The 19279-nt window shown below is 34.8% G+C and overlaps 1 protein-coding gene across 1 annotated transcript; it reads left to right on the forward strand.

Moving 5' to 3' along the window:
* Positions 1 to 3183: 3183 nt before the first annotated feature.
* Positions 3184 to 6605, forward strand: LOC107855729 (transcription factor MYB106). The gene is made up of 3 exons (XM_016700739.2): positions 3184 to 3363; positions 3907 to 4036; positions 5408 to 6605. The coding sequence occupies exons 1-3, from the start codon at positions 3231 to 3233 to the stop codon at positions 6147 to 6149; spliced, it is 1005 nt and encodes a 334-aa protein (XP_016556225.1). The 5' UTR covers positions 3184 to 3230; the 3' UTR covers positions 6150 to 6605.
* The last annotated feature ends 12674 nt before the right edge of the window (positions 6606 to 19279 follow it).

The raw sequence follows: 19279 nt of genomic DNA on the forward strand, positions 1-19279 counted from the left end.
ATGTCATGCTTAAGAGGGAATGATGTGTAGTAGAATATAGGAACTGTATTTCCACCCGAGTAGTAGTATAAGTTAAGTATCGGTGTCATGACCTATTGGTAGTGAGATTAGACCAAGAAGTTGGTGATACGAAGTCATAAGGTTAGAAATTAGAGTGAGAAGAGTTTTTTTGTAGATAAATATTTTAGTTCAATAACCGATGCTTGAGGATGATTTACCCCTTTTATAGTGATAGACTAATTTGGTAGCTAGTAGCATGTGTGGATTGTGTTGTAGTCTGTGGGAGAAGTATTTGACTCGTATTTTTATTTATACAGAGTAAGATGTGTATTCTTAGATCATTGAATATTGTGTGCCAATTTTCCATCTCTTATAATATGTAATCTTGTTATCATAGTGTTTTTGAAAAATCAAAGTCTAGTGAAGCCGTGTGGGGCTCTTTCGATTCACTAGCATAGTTTCTTTGTTATTCATTTCATTTTCTTTTTCAATTCCGAATACATCTAAATACATACACTTTAATTTCACCAAAATTCATCAAGAATGCTCTCTAGGGTTTCAAACAAGAACCCCAAATAACTCAAGATTCAACCGTGGGTTTTCAAAAGAGATTGAAGATTTGGAATCCCCAATCCACAAGCTTTGAGAATTACCTATTATCTTTCGAGGTTAAGGTATGCGGGGTTTTCCTAAAATCTCATGGGCATAGAAATCATGTTTTTAAGAAAAGGGTTTCGAATTGTGAATAAATTCATGTTTTAGAAATTTTGATAGTATTGTTTTGGTTTTTAGACCTTCTCCAAATTTATTTGAATTGATATATGCATATATGTACATGTTTAATGTTGATGATTGAATTGAGAGCATGATTCATGTGAAAATTCCTCTCTTGTTATGATTTTTCTTACTAATCATATGACATAGATTGTTTTTAAATGTATCTTGAAAAGTATGTTACGAAGTGTCTTAATTTATGAATGATTTGGTTATGAATCTTGAATTCCAAAGAGAGGATTGTTTGTATTGAAAAAATGTTGAAAATACATATAATGAAAGAGTGCATGGATTTTGCCAAAAGCATATGACCACCTTATGTTTGAAGAGTTCTTACATAGCTTTGACTTATGCTTTCGGAGCATGCAATCTCTTATACTGCTTGCATGTTTGGGTGGTATGAACTATGTTTTAAATAAAAGATCATGCTTAATGCATATGGCTTAGAAATAGGATTTGAAAGTCTTGGTGTGACAACACCAGTTCAGATTATGCCACGATAATTTCATAACAGAATAGAATGCATGTTTGAAATCATACTTTTCAGATGTTAAAACTAGAAAATCCATGATTCAGAACAAGATAAAAATGGGCATAAAGAGAGCTTAAGTGGTTTTCCGAAGAAGGCATGAGTTCTGACAACTCATTGCCCAAAATGGTGATTTACCGATTCGGGTATATTATATTACGCTGGCATAGTGTCGTGTGGTGTATCAGAATCAGAAACTGCAATCCTTGCGGCACACTCGGGTTGGGGGCTTCCCCGCTGAGTCAATGGCGGATTCCATACCGCCCGTGGAATATCAAAATTGTAGGGGAGTGCCACCTAACTCAGAATATATACAAAGATCAGACATTGCATTGACAAGAATGATTTGTGATTTTTAGAATGTGCCCATGTGTTGTAGATCTATTTCATGAATGGTATTCGACAAATTGCTCTCCAACTATTTTATTTATATAACTGCTTTATTTTTGAATACTTTGCGTACCAATACATCTATATTGACCTGCCCTCCTCCCTCCAAGTTCTGAGGCTCAGTCTAGGGGTCCAGAGAAGCAGTAGTATTTATTAGACAGAGTTACAGTGTCCAGTTGGTGAGCCTTCTCTATTTCGGAAGGCCTGTCTTTTCAGATTGTCATTTATTTCTGTTTTGGTCTACTGGGGGCCTTGTCCCAGTTTCAGACAGTTGTTAGATTTTCTTGTAGTAGAGATTTCGCAGACTGAATCAGATGTTATTAGATGTAGTTGATTTTCAATTTTCATACTCATGCTGAATTTAGAATTGACCATGTTTTCGTAGCAGATTATGTTTCCGCATCTTCTTTATTTATAGGAATGTGTGCATGCTTACTAGATAGAGAAGAACGTTCCGGGCCCTCATGATTCGGGATGTCCGTCACGGCCAGGCCCTAGTTCGAGTCGTGACAACTAATTTGCAAAAATCGTTGTGGGAGAAGCATCTCTTTCAATTTATAATAGTGTAGAAATCAGGGTTGAATTTTAATTGGACCCGGTGTCTAATCAGGTACGTTGCACACCTGCACAGTTTGTTGCACTAGCGGACAAAATTGTGTAAAGATGTGACACCTGCAGCAAGACAAGATATGCAAGGGTCCTGGTCCTCCAATATCAACTAGTCATCATCAAAACGTGAGACAACATGAACCAAACAAGTTACTTATATTACACAAAGTTAATACATGTATTATTTTTTCTAAATGCACTTTACCAAATGACCTCTAGTGAACCAACCTTTATCTTTTTTTATCCAATAAATTTTTTCTTCTCGATCATACTGTTAAGCAGTTATACGAAACAGTACTGATGAAGAGTAATCTTATTTATATGCCAGACTGGAATATGCATAAGTCAATCACTTTTCTCCTTCTTTCTATTTAAAATAAAAATTAATTGATAAATTCATTTTTTAAAGATTCTTTACTCAATCTTTGGTACATGTATATTTGAAGTTGTACACTAGGGGTAAATCCCATTGAGTGTTGAGTACCTGTTAGGGTCCGACTTAATGTCTTAATTTGGATTCTTGTCAGAAAGTCTCTTTCTGATATCTAGTGTTTTTTTTAGCAAAGGTGAGTCCATATATACTCATCAAGATTCGAACTCAAGACCTCTAATTAAAAATGAAGGAGTATATATCACTTCACCACAGCACAAATTTATATTAATAAATCCATTTAATAACACAAAGGAAACAAAGTTGTACAGCGTACTAAGTTGGGGAGTTGGTTTGAACCTAATGTAGTTATTCCATTTGTTAGAAAACTTATTACAGTATAATAATTCCTATCTGTTCTCATACTGTGTCTGCTAGCATTTAATTCCGTGGGTCTATTTATACAACAACGTTAGCTTTCTACTGAATAACAAAACTTATTTACAAACATTATAGTATTTTTATAATTTTTTTTTCTCTCTGTAAGACTAAAAGAAAATGGGAAGGTCACCTTGTTGTGAGAAAGTGGGTTTAAAGAAAGGGCCATGGACTCCTGAAGAAGACCAAAAACTGACTTATTACATTGAAAAACATGGCTGTGGTAGCTGGCGTGCTTTACCAACAAAAGCTGGTATGTAATATATACCGACAGTGTAAAACATATTATATACTATTAGTCTATAATTCTATCATGTTAAAAATGTACAATTTTGACATGTTGACGTAGCAAATAATATGTTTTATTTTTCAGGTTTTAACTAATCCTACCTTTTTTATGAATGATGATTACCTGTACTTTTCTTCTAAATGATACGTTACAGTGAAACTTCTTTTACCTTACTGGTGAAATGATTTGATAGTATGTCTGGTGTCGACTTACAAACGTATTAGTTCGTAGGTGTGAAAATATGATAACTGCAGGTGTTAAAAGTGGATGAGATAGACCTGAAATAACATAAAAAGTTGTCTTGAAATCCCTATAATTTCTTGAAATCCATTCAGAGTTTGTCAAAGAGAAATATAGATGTTAGTTCATTACCTTGTACCAGTTTATCGTTTTAGATGATAATGATATATGCATGTATAGTGTTAAAAATATTCTATCCTTTCTATGCATACAAGTTAAACTATTCATACTTGGTTATTTTGCATTAATGACTTTTATATATTCTAGGACTTAAGAGGTGTGGAAAGAGCTGCAGACTAAGATGGATAAATTATCTAAGACCTGATATTAAGAGAGGAAAATTCAGTTTGCAAGAAGAACAAACGATCATTCAACTCCATGCTCTTCTGGGTAACAGGTACTATTCACCGAAAGGTTAACTAGTAGGAGAAAATATTGAGCAAAAAGCACTATCCATAGTTCTTCCGAAAAAACAACAGCCAACAAAATATATACCTTAATTTGTACTGTTCATTCAAGAGGAGTGTACACATAAAAAAATGTTCTAACATTATTTCTCGTTCATGCTTTTGCTTCGCTTACTTCCTCTCTTTATAAAGTTTTATACTTTGACATAGTCAGAATTTTCATTAAATGAATTCAAAATATAATACAGAAGGTACATACGAAGAAGTTAAGAGATCGTCATCTACTATATACATTATGAGCAGTGCAATTCTCCAGCTAGGAGGATTCGTCCTGTGGCGGATTTTGAATTTTCACTTGGGGGTTTCAAAAAGTTACAAAATAGTGTCTAGAATTTAAACTTGAAACATCAAATTAAATTTTGAACCCGCTAAATCACTAAGTCAACCTTATGTCTTGTGTTTATTTAGGGCATTGAAAATTTATACACATAAAATTACCTTACATATTTTTTTCCGAGGGAACGCAGGCACCCTCCCAACCCTCTAGCTTCTCCCCTGGGTTCGTCTATATAAATAGCACTCCCTCCTCCATTTTTCGTTTATATTTTCTTATTAGCCACACAAATGCTGAGCATATGTAATATTTAAGAACACAATTATTTAAAAAAAATTATTATTTAAATTTAATATCAAGTTAAACTATATCACAAAAATTTATAAAGATAAAATATTTAACATTGATCCGTACATCAAAATTTCTTCGACTTTCATAATAATTGTGGCTGACATGAGCAAACTACCTCTTCTTTTAATCCCATGTAACTTTATGATTCGTCAAAGGATTTAGTTTATATATTGTATTGATATTTAATGTAATTAATGAAATTTTATATTATGAATGTATACTAACATAGTATAGTTGGTCACTTACCTTATTTTTCATGTAATTGATCCGCACATATTATTTACAATGTTTCTTTTATATGACAAGGTAATTAATTTGTATAAAAGTTAAACTCAGTACCGAGAAAACTAATATGAAAAATACTATTATTGTTTAGCTGGGTGGTCAGCTATAGCAGCTTACTTGTCCAATATGTTAAAGCAGATATAATTTTCATGACAAATTCATTCACTGTATATCAGCTTCTATTTATAGTCTGATTTGAATTTAGGATATATCATGATAATGTAATTTAAACTAACAATATTCTCTCATTTGCACACTCTTAATGGTTGTTACAATATTTTTTAACTTGTGCTGCGTTATTATTTTATAAAACATTAACTTGTTATTTTTATACTATCAATACACAATTACGCATGTACTAATATTTGATTTGTGATTTTCAATCGTATAGGTGGTCAGCTATAGCAACTCATTTGGCTAACAGAACAGACAATGAAATCAAGAATTACTGGAACACTCATTTAAAGAAGAGATTAACCAAGATGGGAATTGATCCAAATACTCATAAACCAAGATCCAATTTTGGTTCTGCAAACCTAAGTCACATGGCTCAGTGGGAAAATGCTCGGCTTGAAGCTGAAGCTCGACTTGTTCGCGAGTCCAAGAAACAACAACAAATTATTTTGATTAACAACAACATTAATAATTATAATAATATCCACTTCGGTACTAATAATTTGGGTACTAAAAATGTTTTACTACCCCTTCAAACAAAATTACCATCACTACCCTGTCTTGACGTGCTAAAAGCATGGCAAGGAGGGGCAAATTGGTCAAATTGGCCAAAAATCAAAAAAGACAAATTTTTCGATAATTTTCCAACATCCTCCGCAAGCTTATCAAACAACAACTTGTTACTTATGGTACCAAGTAACAACAACAATAATAATAATATTTTGGGAGCTGGAGTAGTCAACACGTGTTTAGTTGGTGCAGGAAGTTTCTTGGGGAATAATATTAATGAAATTTCATCCTATTCTAGTTATCCATGTTTGAATGATATTCAAGGGTTCACACAATTGGAAAGCGTTGTTGGAAGCTGCCAAGATGACTACGACAACAATGACAACAATTATTGGAATACTATATTAAATTCTTGTACTTCACTTGCTGATGGTTCACCAGTGTTTTAATTAATAAGTGGCCATATTGTAATAGCTGGTAATTTAATAGGCTTGATATATATATTAATTAGGACTTAGGAAATTCTACTTTACACTATATTTGTAGACCTAGTCTAGAGGTGAAGTGCCTTCAATATGAGAAAAAGATTTTAGTGTTTTTAAAGATATAAGGCAATAAATATATTGTAATAGTACTGGTGTAGTCATTTGACAGTTTAGTAAACTCGTTAGCTGTCAGAACCTATCAATTTAAATTTCCTGTTTATGTTCGTGGCCATTTTCACAGATTTGGTATCTATGGTGGATCCTATATTGTGATGACTAAATTTTCTCACGTCATGATGATATCTATGACAATTTATCTGTAGGTAAGTCAACTCATAGTTCGGAACAACTAGTAACCGATAAATAAGAAAAATGAAAACCAAACTAAATAAAAAAGAAAAAGAGAGATAAGAAGGAAGTAAATACATCCCCAAAACCTGGTGAGGTCTGTACAAGAGTTTTTAATTAAACGAAAATACAAAGTATAATACAGAGTAAGTATATACAAAGTCGTCTCTAAAACACAAAAATAGAGATCAGTTTAACAGTAAGAAGGAGAGCAGGAACAACTCCAAACGTCAGGAGCTCACCCCGAATCTCCGATTCATGGCTGCTCAGCACAATGCACACACTAACAATGCGAACTCATACTATGATCTACAAGCTGCAGAAGTGTAGCATGAGTACAAAACCCGAGGTACTCAGAAGGCATCAACCGACTGAGCTGCAAAGATAATGCAAGTATAAACATCATGTAAAGAAGGAATATAACTATAGACAACTACTTAGGCAATGAAACATAAAATTGTAAATGGAAAAGTAAAGGTAAACTATCAGATAGTACCAATAATAAGGGATGAAGCGCAACTTCGTATGTAACTAGTTCATATATCATCAGGGTCATAAAATAATTAAGGGAGCTAGTTCTAATGTACTCAGGGTTTCTAATTGAATTGTGCATAATCATAAAGCAATCAAACAACGATAAGTATTTCTATATTAATGAGAAAAGAAATACAACATGTACTGACATTCTTGACTACCAAACTGTAATCAACCCGCCATGCATGAGCTATGCAATAATAACTAAATAATAAATAACCGTATAGATTGGACAGCCAATAACCCTAACCGGGTGTCAAGACCCAATTTCTTAGGTCATGATAGCACCTACTATAACCCACTAGTAGGTAAGTCAATTCGTAGTCCATAACCGCTAATAACGGACTATCAAGAGAAATGGAAATAAACAACAAAATAAATGTAATAAAAGGACTAATATATATAAAGTAACCCCGAGACCTGGTGAAGTTAGTACAAGTGCTCTAATACTGTAAGAGTACAAAATTTAATACTGAATAAATATACAAGTACAAACCATCTTTGAATACAATATGGAGATCAGTTTAATTCATAAGAGGGAGAGTAGTAATGCTTTGAACGTCAGGAGCTCACCCCAAATCTCCAATCCATAGCTGATTCGCAGGATGCACATATCAATGATGAGAACTCCTACTATGATCTTATAGCTGTAGAAATGTAGTATGAGTACCAAACATGTGGTACTCAGTAAGCAACTGCAGACTGAGTTTAAAAGATAATGCAAATATAGATAACATGAAAGAAGGAATCTAAACTACAACCAACTATCCAGGAAGCTAACACAATAAAACTAGAGAGGCAATAAGCATAAACTATCCCATTCTAGTAGTATTCAGGAACTAAAGTACTATACCATATATCACTAGTCAGTATACAAATAAAGTGGAAGAAGGATATATAGTAGTATACAAGTCCAAGGAATATATATGTATATGGTAATACCATAGCTAGATATATAAATATACACAGATAGGTATACAAGACTAACTCAAAGGTAATAACATAGGGTAGCCAACAAAACATCTCCAGAAAATTCTAACCAAGTAGGAAAATTAATGCTAGCATGATCAGGGCCTATTGTCTAACCACGAATACACTGTCCATAATGTAATTTATCGTAAAAGAAAAAGAATCAGAACCACACCTCAAACCTTAGTACCAATCAATAATCAATCTGCCACAAATTAATAATAATAAAAATAATGAAGCAACCAAGTAGTACAGACAAATAATACCTAACTGGGGCCTTATAAACCTAGAAGGTTTAATTAACACTCAACAAACAACAATCATAGCATATACCTAAGTAACCCTCATAAGGTTGATAGATGTAAGAACCAAGCAACATACTTTGTGATAGAGAATGTATATAAATGGATGAATGCAAAGTAAATCTATAGTACCATAAGCACCATAATGTACCAAGTGTATATATCTCCTCCATCTCAAGAGCTCACAAAGACAGGACCTACGACAACCTTTCTTCTCTGGCATGATGACTCATGAATGAAGGAGCCCCTAAGATCTTCAATAATATCTATATATACTAACCTGGTCCCGACCCAAGATTTTAAATCATCAATCTACTCCATCCAGTATCAAATATATGTACATATAATAAGTGCACGAACTCGAACTGTGACTAAAAGAGTGTAAGTTTTTAAATTCCTTACCCCAAATCAACTCCGAAACTAAATAAACATAAAAGTGTATGAAGTATTGGAATCTCTCTATCAAAGTAAATATAATGGTGAAAGAGTGAATAAAGCATAGATCAAAATCGATCTCGGTCTAATTTTAAAATCATTATCTTTAGTTCCAAAAGCTCATAAGTCATCAATCAAGGTGGTAGGATTCTCATTATAAAATAATATGTTTTAAAAGAAAATAGTGGAAGATAATCAATTTTTATAAAACAGTAGTAAAATAATGATCTTGGTTGGAATCATACCACTAAGTGAGCATGAATTTACCATAATCTATGCATGCCATGAACAATATTCAAACAACACAACCATAATTGTCTAAACGTCTATAGAATAAGGCTACATCCTTTATAAGGATAGAATACTCACTTGGAGTTCAACTGTTATCATAACCACGACCTCAAGCCCAATAGTATATAACTAGCATAACGATAATGCTATAAACCAAGAACTATGATCAAATTCATCAAGTAAAATAGTAAACCTTATTCTAAAAGGTCTTTCATATTGAACTATGTTTAACATGCATATAATCTAGGTGATAAAATTCTATAACTATAGCAAGTATTTTATTTTAATGGTCGGTTCACCCTTCTATCTGTAAATTCCTTGATTAGACTAAGTCATGATATCCTAATCATAAACATGTCCTATCACACCCACCTAACATATAATCTACACTACACATCATCTCGTGAAGAAAATTAGACCAAACCCTACCTCGATGTTGAACTACAATTCTTGAATCATCCCCAAATCACTTGTCTTTGCTTTACAATCCAGAAATACTATCACATTACCAAACTGATATTCTACTGGTCAATAAGAGTATAATGAGACTCATATTTCTCTATAAAAGGTCAGGTCACAATTTGAGTCAAGAACAGGCCTATAGGGCTCGAAAATAGAATCTAACATCGAATTCATCACGAGGTCCCTTAAAGGACCAGGAATGTATGCTAAAAAGTTGAGAAAAAATTGGGGTCCACATCGGCCCCTAAATTTTAAGGATTTAAAAGCCTAATTTCTAAGAATTTACAATAAAATAGGATGGAAATTAACATAGAAAATAATGAAAAATGTCTAAATAGTGTTAGGCTAACTTATCTTAGCTTCAATGGATGATTCCCCACACTTTACCTATCTTTAAGATCTTAAAATAGTGAAAAAATAGTTGAGGAAATGAGTGGAAAATGGTGTGAAGACGGGGGATTTAACAATCTTTAGGTTCCACTAAAACGGTCACCTAGTCGCTTAAGCATCTTTCGATAAAGCAACTCTTTTACTACTAAAGAGGTCAGGCATGGGGATGTGGGTATTACTAAAGCAGTCTCTAGCTTTTAAAACCATGTTCGTTAAATAAAACATTGATCGCTTAAGTGGTTGTCAACAAAATAACTAAGGCTGCTAAAGCAAACCAATGTCTCTAAAGCGACTACCACTTAAGCGGTTGCACTAGACAGCTGAGGCATCATATTTTCTAAGTCAAAAATAAATTCCGACTTGAGGCATCAAAATTTTCATTCGAGATCATTTTGACTAAATATGGATCCCACTAATAACACTCGCCTATACTATCTAAAGTGGTAAAGGACGGTCATTGTCAATAGATTAACTTTCATCAAGGTCGAATCGACGAGTAGCAAGATTTAGATTTTGAGTTCTATGGGTGTCAAAAATTACTAAAAAGATACCAGGAGTGTACACAATGGTTAAAACATAATATAAAGTCGGGGGGGGGGGGGTTGGTTTGCAATAGAATTTTATTAATATCGAGCAATGCAACACACTACGATAACACTTTTTATTTTAGAATTTAATTTTAGAGAGATCTTGTGATTATGTCTACCTAAGGTAAAGTTGTGCATAGGATCATGATGGTTTGGTATAAGTTATAATTGTTGATGACATCGCAGGCTAGGTTAAGAGTCCTTGAGACTAGTTTGTCAACAAGGCTTTAAGGATGTCACTCCTTGACTCTTTCGAGTACCTAGCGAGTGTATCAATTAAAGACACCCAAAACCTCAATTGGGGATCCCTATTTCTAGGAAGATGCCTATGACATAACCTACTCTCAATCTACCCTTATTTTAAGATAGAAAAAGAAAGTTATATTCACAATTGTCTACTATTGCTTTGGCCTATATAGCCCTCTTCCAATGAAGCTATGGGTTCCCAAGAGTTCACCCACATCCCTCTTTCATGGATGATGAAACCTATCAAGTGGTTGGAGATTTCACCCAACAAAACCATTTTGGGTATTTAGAGTTTTCACCCACAATTCCCAACTATTTAAACCAAGCAATAGTGGAATCCATAATCAATAACTAAGAATAATACAAACACATCATCACCCAAACACAATTGCACCTTAGCTAAATATAATCCCAAGACTAAAAGATTTAGCTACTCATAAAGAGAAGAAAGAAACATATACCATAAGGATTGTTCAAAGCATCCAATTTTCAGAAATAATAAAATCAAAGTCTCCATATCTAATTACAAAACTTACCTAATTTAGGGTTTATACTTCAAATTCAAAAATATCTCAATAGTGTGCAATACCTAAAAGAGAAAGGGTTTAATCCTATAAAGGAAATTGGGTTCGGCTGGGTGAAATGACGAAATTACCCATTGGGAAATTTCCTACTTAGCCATAATTGCAGAAGGTTATCCGCGATCGTGATCTTTTGACCTGCTTGACTGACCGCGATCGTAGCCCACATATTGCAATCATGGTAACTGAGGCTTGTTCTTTCTCCAGGTCCTCCAACTGCACTTATTTCCCTTGTTTTGGTCCATTTCAGCTTAAATCCACATCTTTCATTCTCCTAACCTGTATGCTTGTAAAATGTGGAAATTATTGTATTTAATCACCAACTTTTCTTACTTATATCTCCAATTCATATATGCGTACATAATTGTTGAGTGCAATTGAGTGGTAAATTCACCACTTATCACCCACTTTTATAGATGCAATTTTTATAAAATCCATCTAACAATCCAAAATGAATCCTAAATACTATGGACCAGAACCAAGGGTCCTCCTACCATAAAATCAGCATTTTGGAGTTGATGGCATTGTCAAAATTCTAATTTGAGATCATTTTCTAGGAGTTTGGGTCTGAGACTAGTTCCTTAACAGCAAAAGCTCCAATATGGGGAAATGATCCTAAAACCTAAATGAACTACTAGATGATCGCACTGACAGTTCCAATAAGTCATAAATGACATGTAGCTACTATGAGAAGGCTTAAAATTCTAAAAATACGTGTAAATCAAGTAAATGACCTAGAAGGTCATTATACTCTCCACTACTAAAAGAACTTTCATCCACAAAAGTCAATGGATATAAAGAGCACGAAAGCTAAAAGGGAAGAGGTACTGGGCCCACATACTCCCAGAAAGACTCCTTAGACAACCTCTAAGAAGAATTAATGCTTCCAAGGGATTTCACTATCAGTATCCTTTTCAATCATCCTCCTTTATTAATTTATCAAATAACTGAAACTCAACCTCAACAACCAACTGGCATCCAACTGAACTGGGAATGGATAATCTAAATAAATCCAAACCATAATCGACTGATACTACACCAACACTAGCACAACCAATTAAAAACTCATCCAAGCCAAATGTAATCTAACGCATAAATCATACAACCCACTCCAATATAAAAATATAACCTTCTTTTTCCTTTTTAAACCTGCCATCTATATTGAATCACCCAAAATATCATTTGATTTGTGTCCATGAAATTTTATTACACTAAACTCAAAGAATTGAAGTATCATGCTGAAAAAAAAAGATAATTTTTTTTTAAATTCAAGAACTAAGGCCAAAAGAAGTAGAAGCCATCATCACCTACCAACGATCTATCATCTAAACACTAATAAACTATAATCTATCTAAACTAAAGAAGAACAAATAGGTAGATGAAGAGTAGGCTTAACCAGAACATAGATGAATGCTCAACTAACATAAATATGGAAATAGAGGCTACAACCAAGCTACTCAACCCAAATGGTATCAAAGACAAGTTACTCAGAAGAGATTATAAGTATGAGTAGGAGCGGCTAGAGCATTACATTATCCTAAAGTCTGTCAAAATTAGTGTTACTCTTGGAATAATTATTTCTTTGGTTAGTAGTTACTGTTATTCTTCTTCTATGTTTTTACTTTTATTCCTTAAGTTGGGTAGCCATTTAATAAAGATTTAAACATTAGAAAACCTGGAATTTTCTGTTAGATTAGTTCTGAGTATGTGGTAAAATATAGAGCTGGACCTATAGGGTATTCCTATTGCCAAGCCTATAGGAGTAAAATAAAAGAATTTTAGAAGAAGAAAATTAGTAATAACTGCACACATAAATAATTATTATAGGGTGACATCTAAAGTAGATATTGGTTCCAGGATACTATTTTATCTCTTATTAGCAAACATCATACTTAATACTCCAACCAACCAAAACATAATAAATAGTGTTAATATTTTTGCTACTTTGAAACACCTGGGTTCCTAAACTTTAGAAAATTTCCTAGATTTTTGGTCTCTAAAAATGATACAACTAGGGGAACAACTCATACACTAGGATACAAGTGGTATGGTTTAGTTATATGATGACCAGTGTTGGTTAGTAGGTTGGATTTAATTTCTGGAATAGATACAACTTAGGTGATACAAGTCATATTGGTGGATATGGGTTGTCTGGTTACTTTACTTAATATTAGGCTTGAAAACTTAAGTTGGATCTGAGTATGAGTGGCTCACCAAGATCTGTATGCCAAGGTACGAGTCATACCATGGACTCATATAGTGGACAGTGTCTAATCCTCTTGGGATTCTATTTTTCTAGGGGTACAGGTCGAGGGTACTAGTCGTATACTTAGATCTGACACATTTTGGGCTGAGTCATAGCTTGGACAGTGTTGGGTCCAAGAGAGATAGCCTTGGGTACGGTTGGTGGTTACCACTCATATTAGAGAATACAAATGGTATGGATAGTCGTACCCACCTGATGGGATTTTTAGGAGTTTAAGTGAGGGTAATCTGAATTTTTCCCCACTTAATCTAATAAGGCCTCCCAACTTATATTCCTATTAAGAGGTTATTTTACTTATTATTCTATGGATTAACACTTAGAAACCTCTCTTAAATACTCTACAATTCTCTCTAAGTCTTTTGGGTAAAGGAAGGCTAGGGTTTCATCTTGAGGATTAATTTGGGGCTCTTATTGGAGATTTCTCTCTATCATCTTCTTCGTGTAAGGCATGTTCTCTTCCTTCATTGTTAGTTCCAACTAAAGGCATGGTTTTACACAATGTTTTTTTAATTATTTTATGGTTTTGTGTTTTCAAATATAATTTAGGGGTTTTGGTTATAAAAGCTTGGTTATGGTTTTCCCATGTTTTAATTATGATTTTATATGGTTTAATGGTGTTTTTGAATAATTGGTTCCTTGGGAATGTGTATTTGGTAGTTGGCTTTGGTTTTGGAAATACTATGCTCCCAATGTGTTTGATAACATGCCTATGAGAATGTTTTCACTACATTGTTGGATTTTACTGGAACTTATGCATGGTTTAAACTTGGTAATGGAACCCTAATTGTTTTAAATTTCATGGAATGGTACAATGGAATCCCCTAAGTAATTATATTAATTGAACACTTGTGGGGTACATGGACTCCCTAAAGTTAATTGGATAATATGATCTATGGGTACATGGGAATCCCTTGGTCTTAAAATGGTTTGGATAAGGACAATACTTGTTAGTTATAGTCGGTATGACAATACCACTATGTATAGCCTTGATTAATAACATTGATTAGGTTGGTTGGAAATAGTTTTAATTAGGCAATAATGGAAGGATGTGATAGCTAACTGAAGGTGGGAGTTCAATGAATGAACACTAGAAACTCATGTTTTTCGACATAAGGGATAGGTCATGGAGACCTTATATGACATTATGAGGTGATAGAGAATCCTCTAAGTACACTGTACATATGTATCATGGAGGGTAAGGGTACTTGGGAATCCCTTACTCTAATGGTATCTTCGGTAGGTACGGCTACACGTATTGAGGATCGTTCAGGGGGTTACATTAGACCTATATAGCCCATGGGTTGTTAAGGATAGCTAAACTACATATACCGAAGTAAGTGGTTTCAAATGCGGGCTAAACTCGATTCTCTTTCCCAACATGGATATATATATATATGTATAGTTTGTATGCATATGAATAGTTTACTTGGTTTTGTGAAATGAAATTATTTTATCCTTATCATAAGTTCATCTAGAGTTCACTTGCTAACCTATCTTCGGGTAGCTGTATCCCTATGCGATGCAACATCAGCTTTAGATTAAAGTAGTAAGCTCCCATCTTTTTGGAAGGATCCATTTTATGGATGTTTTTTCATAATTTAGTTTACTTGCGTATATTGATTTTGGATATGGTTGGCGGTATATCCCAACCGAATTTTGTGTACTTTTGGTTAGAGGCTTTTGTGGAACTACTATGGGCTGGTCTGGGTGGGATCGGTATTGTTGTTAGCCTTAGTAGTGGCATTGGTATTAGGGATGACGGATATTGATGATATTGTTAGTTATTCCATCCTTTTTCATTTTGGGTTTATATGTAATTATTACAGAACTTATATGGTTATGGTTTGCTTGGTTTATCTATTAGTTGGCTTCAGATGGTTGGACTCGATTTGGTCAGTCTCAGTTATAGACCTATCCTAGAGTCTTGATATGGACAATTACGCTATCTTATTATATGTTCAAAATTTTGCCAGCTTCAGGCAGACTTCTGGAGGTTGGGTTGGGTAATGGAGGTGGCCTCTGGTCTTGGTCAGACTTAGGACGCCCATTACAACAAGGCCTTAGGTTGGGCCCTGTGAAGTTATTTTTAGAGATTTAGGTTCATGGTCAATTTGGAGCACACAAGGCCATATATAGTAGTCTCTTTTAAGGTTGTATAATGTGCTACACTCATAATAGAGAGGCTACATGGCATTTAGGAATGTTTCAATTTCTTGGTGTTCTATTTTCAAGTTTGGAGTCTAAGTCCAAGAATTTCATCTAGTTCTAATTTTTTCACTTTCTGGATTATGCCTCATCGATTTGGAACACAAGGAAATCTTTCCATTCTACCTGGGGACGATGTTGATGGAGTATGCCCTACACCTGCAGTTTGCATTCGCTATCAGGGTCCCATCCTTGACTGTTCTTAAGTTCCCCAGATTACCGCTGGTCTTTCTTAGGGTGAGGTAATTAATAAAGAATTTCATTAGTTGATTCATACTATTGCTTAATTGGTTGCTGCTCAGGTTGAGCAGGATACATCTGGTGTTCTATCTGTTGAGGCCACAAGGGTTGGCTAGTTTATGAAGATGACTCCTCCTACTTTTACTAGAGTAAAGGTAGAGGAGGATCCTCAGGTTTTATTAGACAAAATGGAGAAGATATTCAGAGTGATGTAGGCCACGAATATGGAAGGGGTAAACTTTTTATCTTATTAACTCAAAGATGTCGCGTATCAATGGTACGAGGAGTAGTATAGATATAGGGTGATATTGAGGAGTTGTCCCTATAGAAGACCTTTTCTAATACTTTTTTGGATTGCTTCTTTCCTCAGGAGATGAGGGAAGTAAAGATAGATGAGTTTGTGAATCTTAAGTATGCAAGAATATATGTCAAAGAATATGCCTTAAAGATCCATCAGTTGTCAAGGTATGCTCCAAACTTGGTGTTTAATATGAGAGTACGGATAAAAAATTCACTTCTAGACTATCTCAAGATTTGATTCTTGAAAGAAAGACTGCCTTGATGATTAAGGATATGGATATTTTGAGGCCGATTTTCCATATATAATAGGTGGACAATAAAAACAAGAAACATTTAGAGTTTGGGAAAGACAGTGTAAGATGAGCAGATTTTCTAAGCAAGATGATGCTCAGTAGCAGGGTAGTTAGGATGGAGGTAGGAGGTCAAAGAAAAAGTAGAAGAGTTTTGATTCCTTCTATACTTCTAGTGCTCCTTCCCGAAACAGTCGGGTGATAGAAGTCTGCAAGGTAGTGATAATTTTTGGGCATAAGTTGCCCAATCTCAGGTGAGTATGGTGCATTCGGCTTCTTCGTGTTCTCCTTGTCAATTCTGTGGTCATCTTCATTAGAGCTTCTGCAATAGAGGGAGCGACATGATTTTTAGTATGGCCAGCGAAGCCATATTCTCAGAAACTACATAGTTGGTAAGGTTGTTTTGGGAGTGGTCAATGCTCTGTTTGCATCATCTTCAGCTCATATTCCTAGTGGTGCGGATTCAGCATCTGCTTCTGCGTTTGGTACCGGTACATGCCAGAATAGATCGTATGCTCTTTTATCTCGCCAGGAATCTGAGGCATCACGTGATATTATTACAGGTATATTACAGCTCTTTTCTTATGACATGTATTTTCTTCTTGATCTGGGATCCACTCTTTCCCATGTGACCCCATATGTGGATGTATGTTTTGGCTTAGATCCTGAGGTTGTTTTTGATCCTTTTTCTATTTCTACCCTAATAGGTCACTCGATTATTGCTAAAAGAGTCTATAGGGATTTGTGGCATCTTTTGGTAGCAAACAGACCATGGTAGATCAATATGAGTTGGATATGGTGGATTTTGATGTTATTCTAGGGATGGATTGGTTACACTCTTGTGACGCGTCCTTAGATTATTGGACTCGTGAGTTTGTCTTTAGGTTCCCTGGTGAACCGATTATAGAGTGGGAGAGTGGTTCCCTAGCTCTAAGGGGGAGGTTTATTTCTTATCTTAGAGCTCAGAGATTAATCTCCAAAGCGTATCTTTATCACTTGGTCGGGGTTAAAGATTCTAACTCGAAGGGTTTTTTTTTCAATTTGTTCTAGTGGTAAATGAGTTTTTTGAGGTCTTTTCGAAAGATCTTCCTAGTATTCTTTTGGATAGGGAAGTCGAGTTTGGTATTGATTTAGTTTTGGACACTCATTCGATATCTATTTCTCCTTATGGAATGGCTCCAGATGAGTTGATGGAACTTAAGAAGCAACTTAAGGATCATCAGGATAAGGGGTTAATTCATCCTAGTGAATCCCCGTAGGGTGCACCAGTGTTATTCATACACAAGAAGGATGGTTCTCTTCCGATGTCTATTGACAATCAACAGTTGAATAAGGTAACAGTAAGAGCAAGTATCCTTTTCCAATGATAGATAATTTGCTCGATCAGTTGCAAGGTACTAAGTTCTATTCTAAGATAGAACTTCAGTGTGGGTATCATTAGCTTAAGATTAGAGAGAGGGATGTCTCTAAGATAGTTTTTCGTACTCAGTATGAGCACTTTGAGTTCTTGGTTATATCATTTTTCTTGACTAATGCCCCGATGACTTTTATGGATTTGATGAATAGGGTTTTTAGGCAGTTCTTGGATCCTTTTGTCTTTGTGTTCATTCATGACATCCAGGTTTATTCTAAGAGTAAGGGGATCATGGTGGATCCTCAAAAGGTGGTTATGGTTGAAAAGTTTCCTAGAACCACGACTTCAACCTACATTTAGAGCTTCTTGGGTTTGGCTGGGTATTATAGGAGGTTTATGGAGGGGTTATCTTCGAAAGTTGCTCCTTTGACTGAGTTAACTCAAAATAAGGTCAAGTTCTCTTGGTCAGAACCATGTGAAGGGAGTTGTGACGAGTTTAAGAATAATCTAACTTTGGCTTTGATTTTACATTGCTTGAAGTTAACGAGGGGTTTGTGATTTATTATGATGTATCTAAGGTAGGACTTGGCTGTGTTTTAATGAAGCATAGTAAGGTGATTACCGATGTGTAAAGATAGTTGAAAGTAAACGAGAGTAATTATCCTACTCATGATTTAGAGCTTTTAGTGGTGGTTTTTACTTTGAATATATGGCAACATTATTTGTATGGAGTGCGCGTAGATATTTTTTCTGATTATAAGAGTCTACAGTATCTATTCACCCAAAAGGAGCTAAATTTCAAGCAAAAGAGATGGTTAGAGCTTCTCAAGGACTATGATATGAGTCTTCACTACCATCTAAGTAAAGCTAATGTTGTTGTTGATGCTCTAAATAAGTAGTCCATGAGGATTTTAGCTCATATAGGGAAGGAAAGCGGGAATTGGTCATGGATATTCACCGTTTGGCTAATCTTTGAGTTTGTCTAATGGATTCTGAGGATCATGGTGTGATGGTGCAGGAAGTGGTTCAGTTGTCTCTTGGTGCTGATATTAAGGAGAAGGAAGTGCTATATCCTACCTTGATGAAAATCAAAAGCGATACTGGTGGGCCAAAGGTAATGGTATTCAAGATTAGTGGTAATGGTACTTTTTAGTACCAAAAGAGGTTGTGTGTTTTTGAGGTCGATGATTTTGAGTATTGCTTTTCATCCGCAAATGGATGGGCAAGCTGAAAGAATGATTCAGACATTAGAGGACATACTTCGGGCGTATGTGATTTACTATGTTGGCAATTG

The sequence above is a fragment of the Capsicum annuum genome, chromosome 1 (assembly GCF_002878395.1).
Source record: "Capsicum annuum cultivar UCD-10X-F1 chromosome 1, UCD10Xv1.1, whole genome shotgun sequence".
In the NCBI taxonomy this organism is placed as follows: Eukaryota; Viridiplantae; Streptophyta; class Magnoliopsida; order Solanales; family Solanaceae; genus Capsicum; species Capsicum annuum.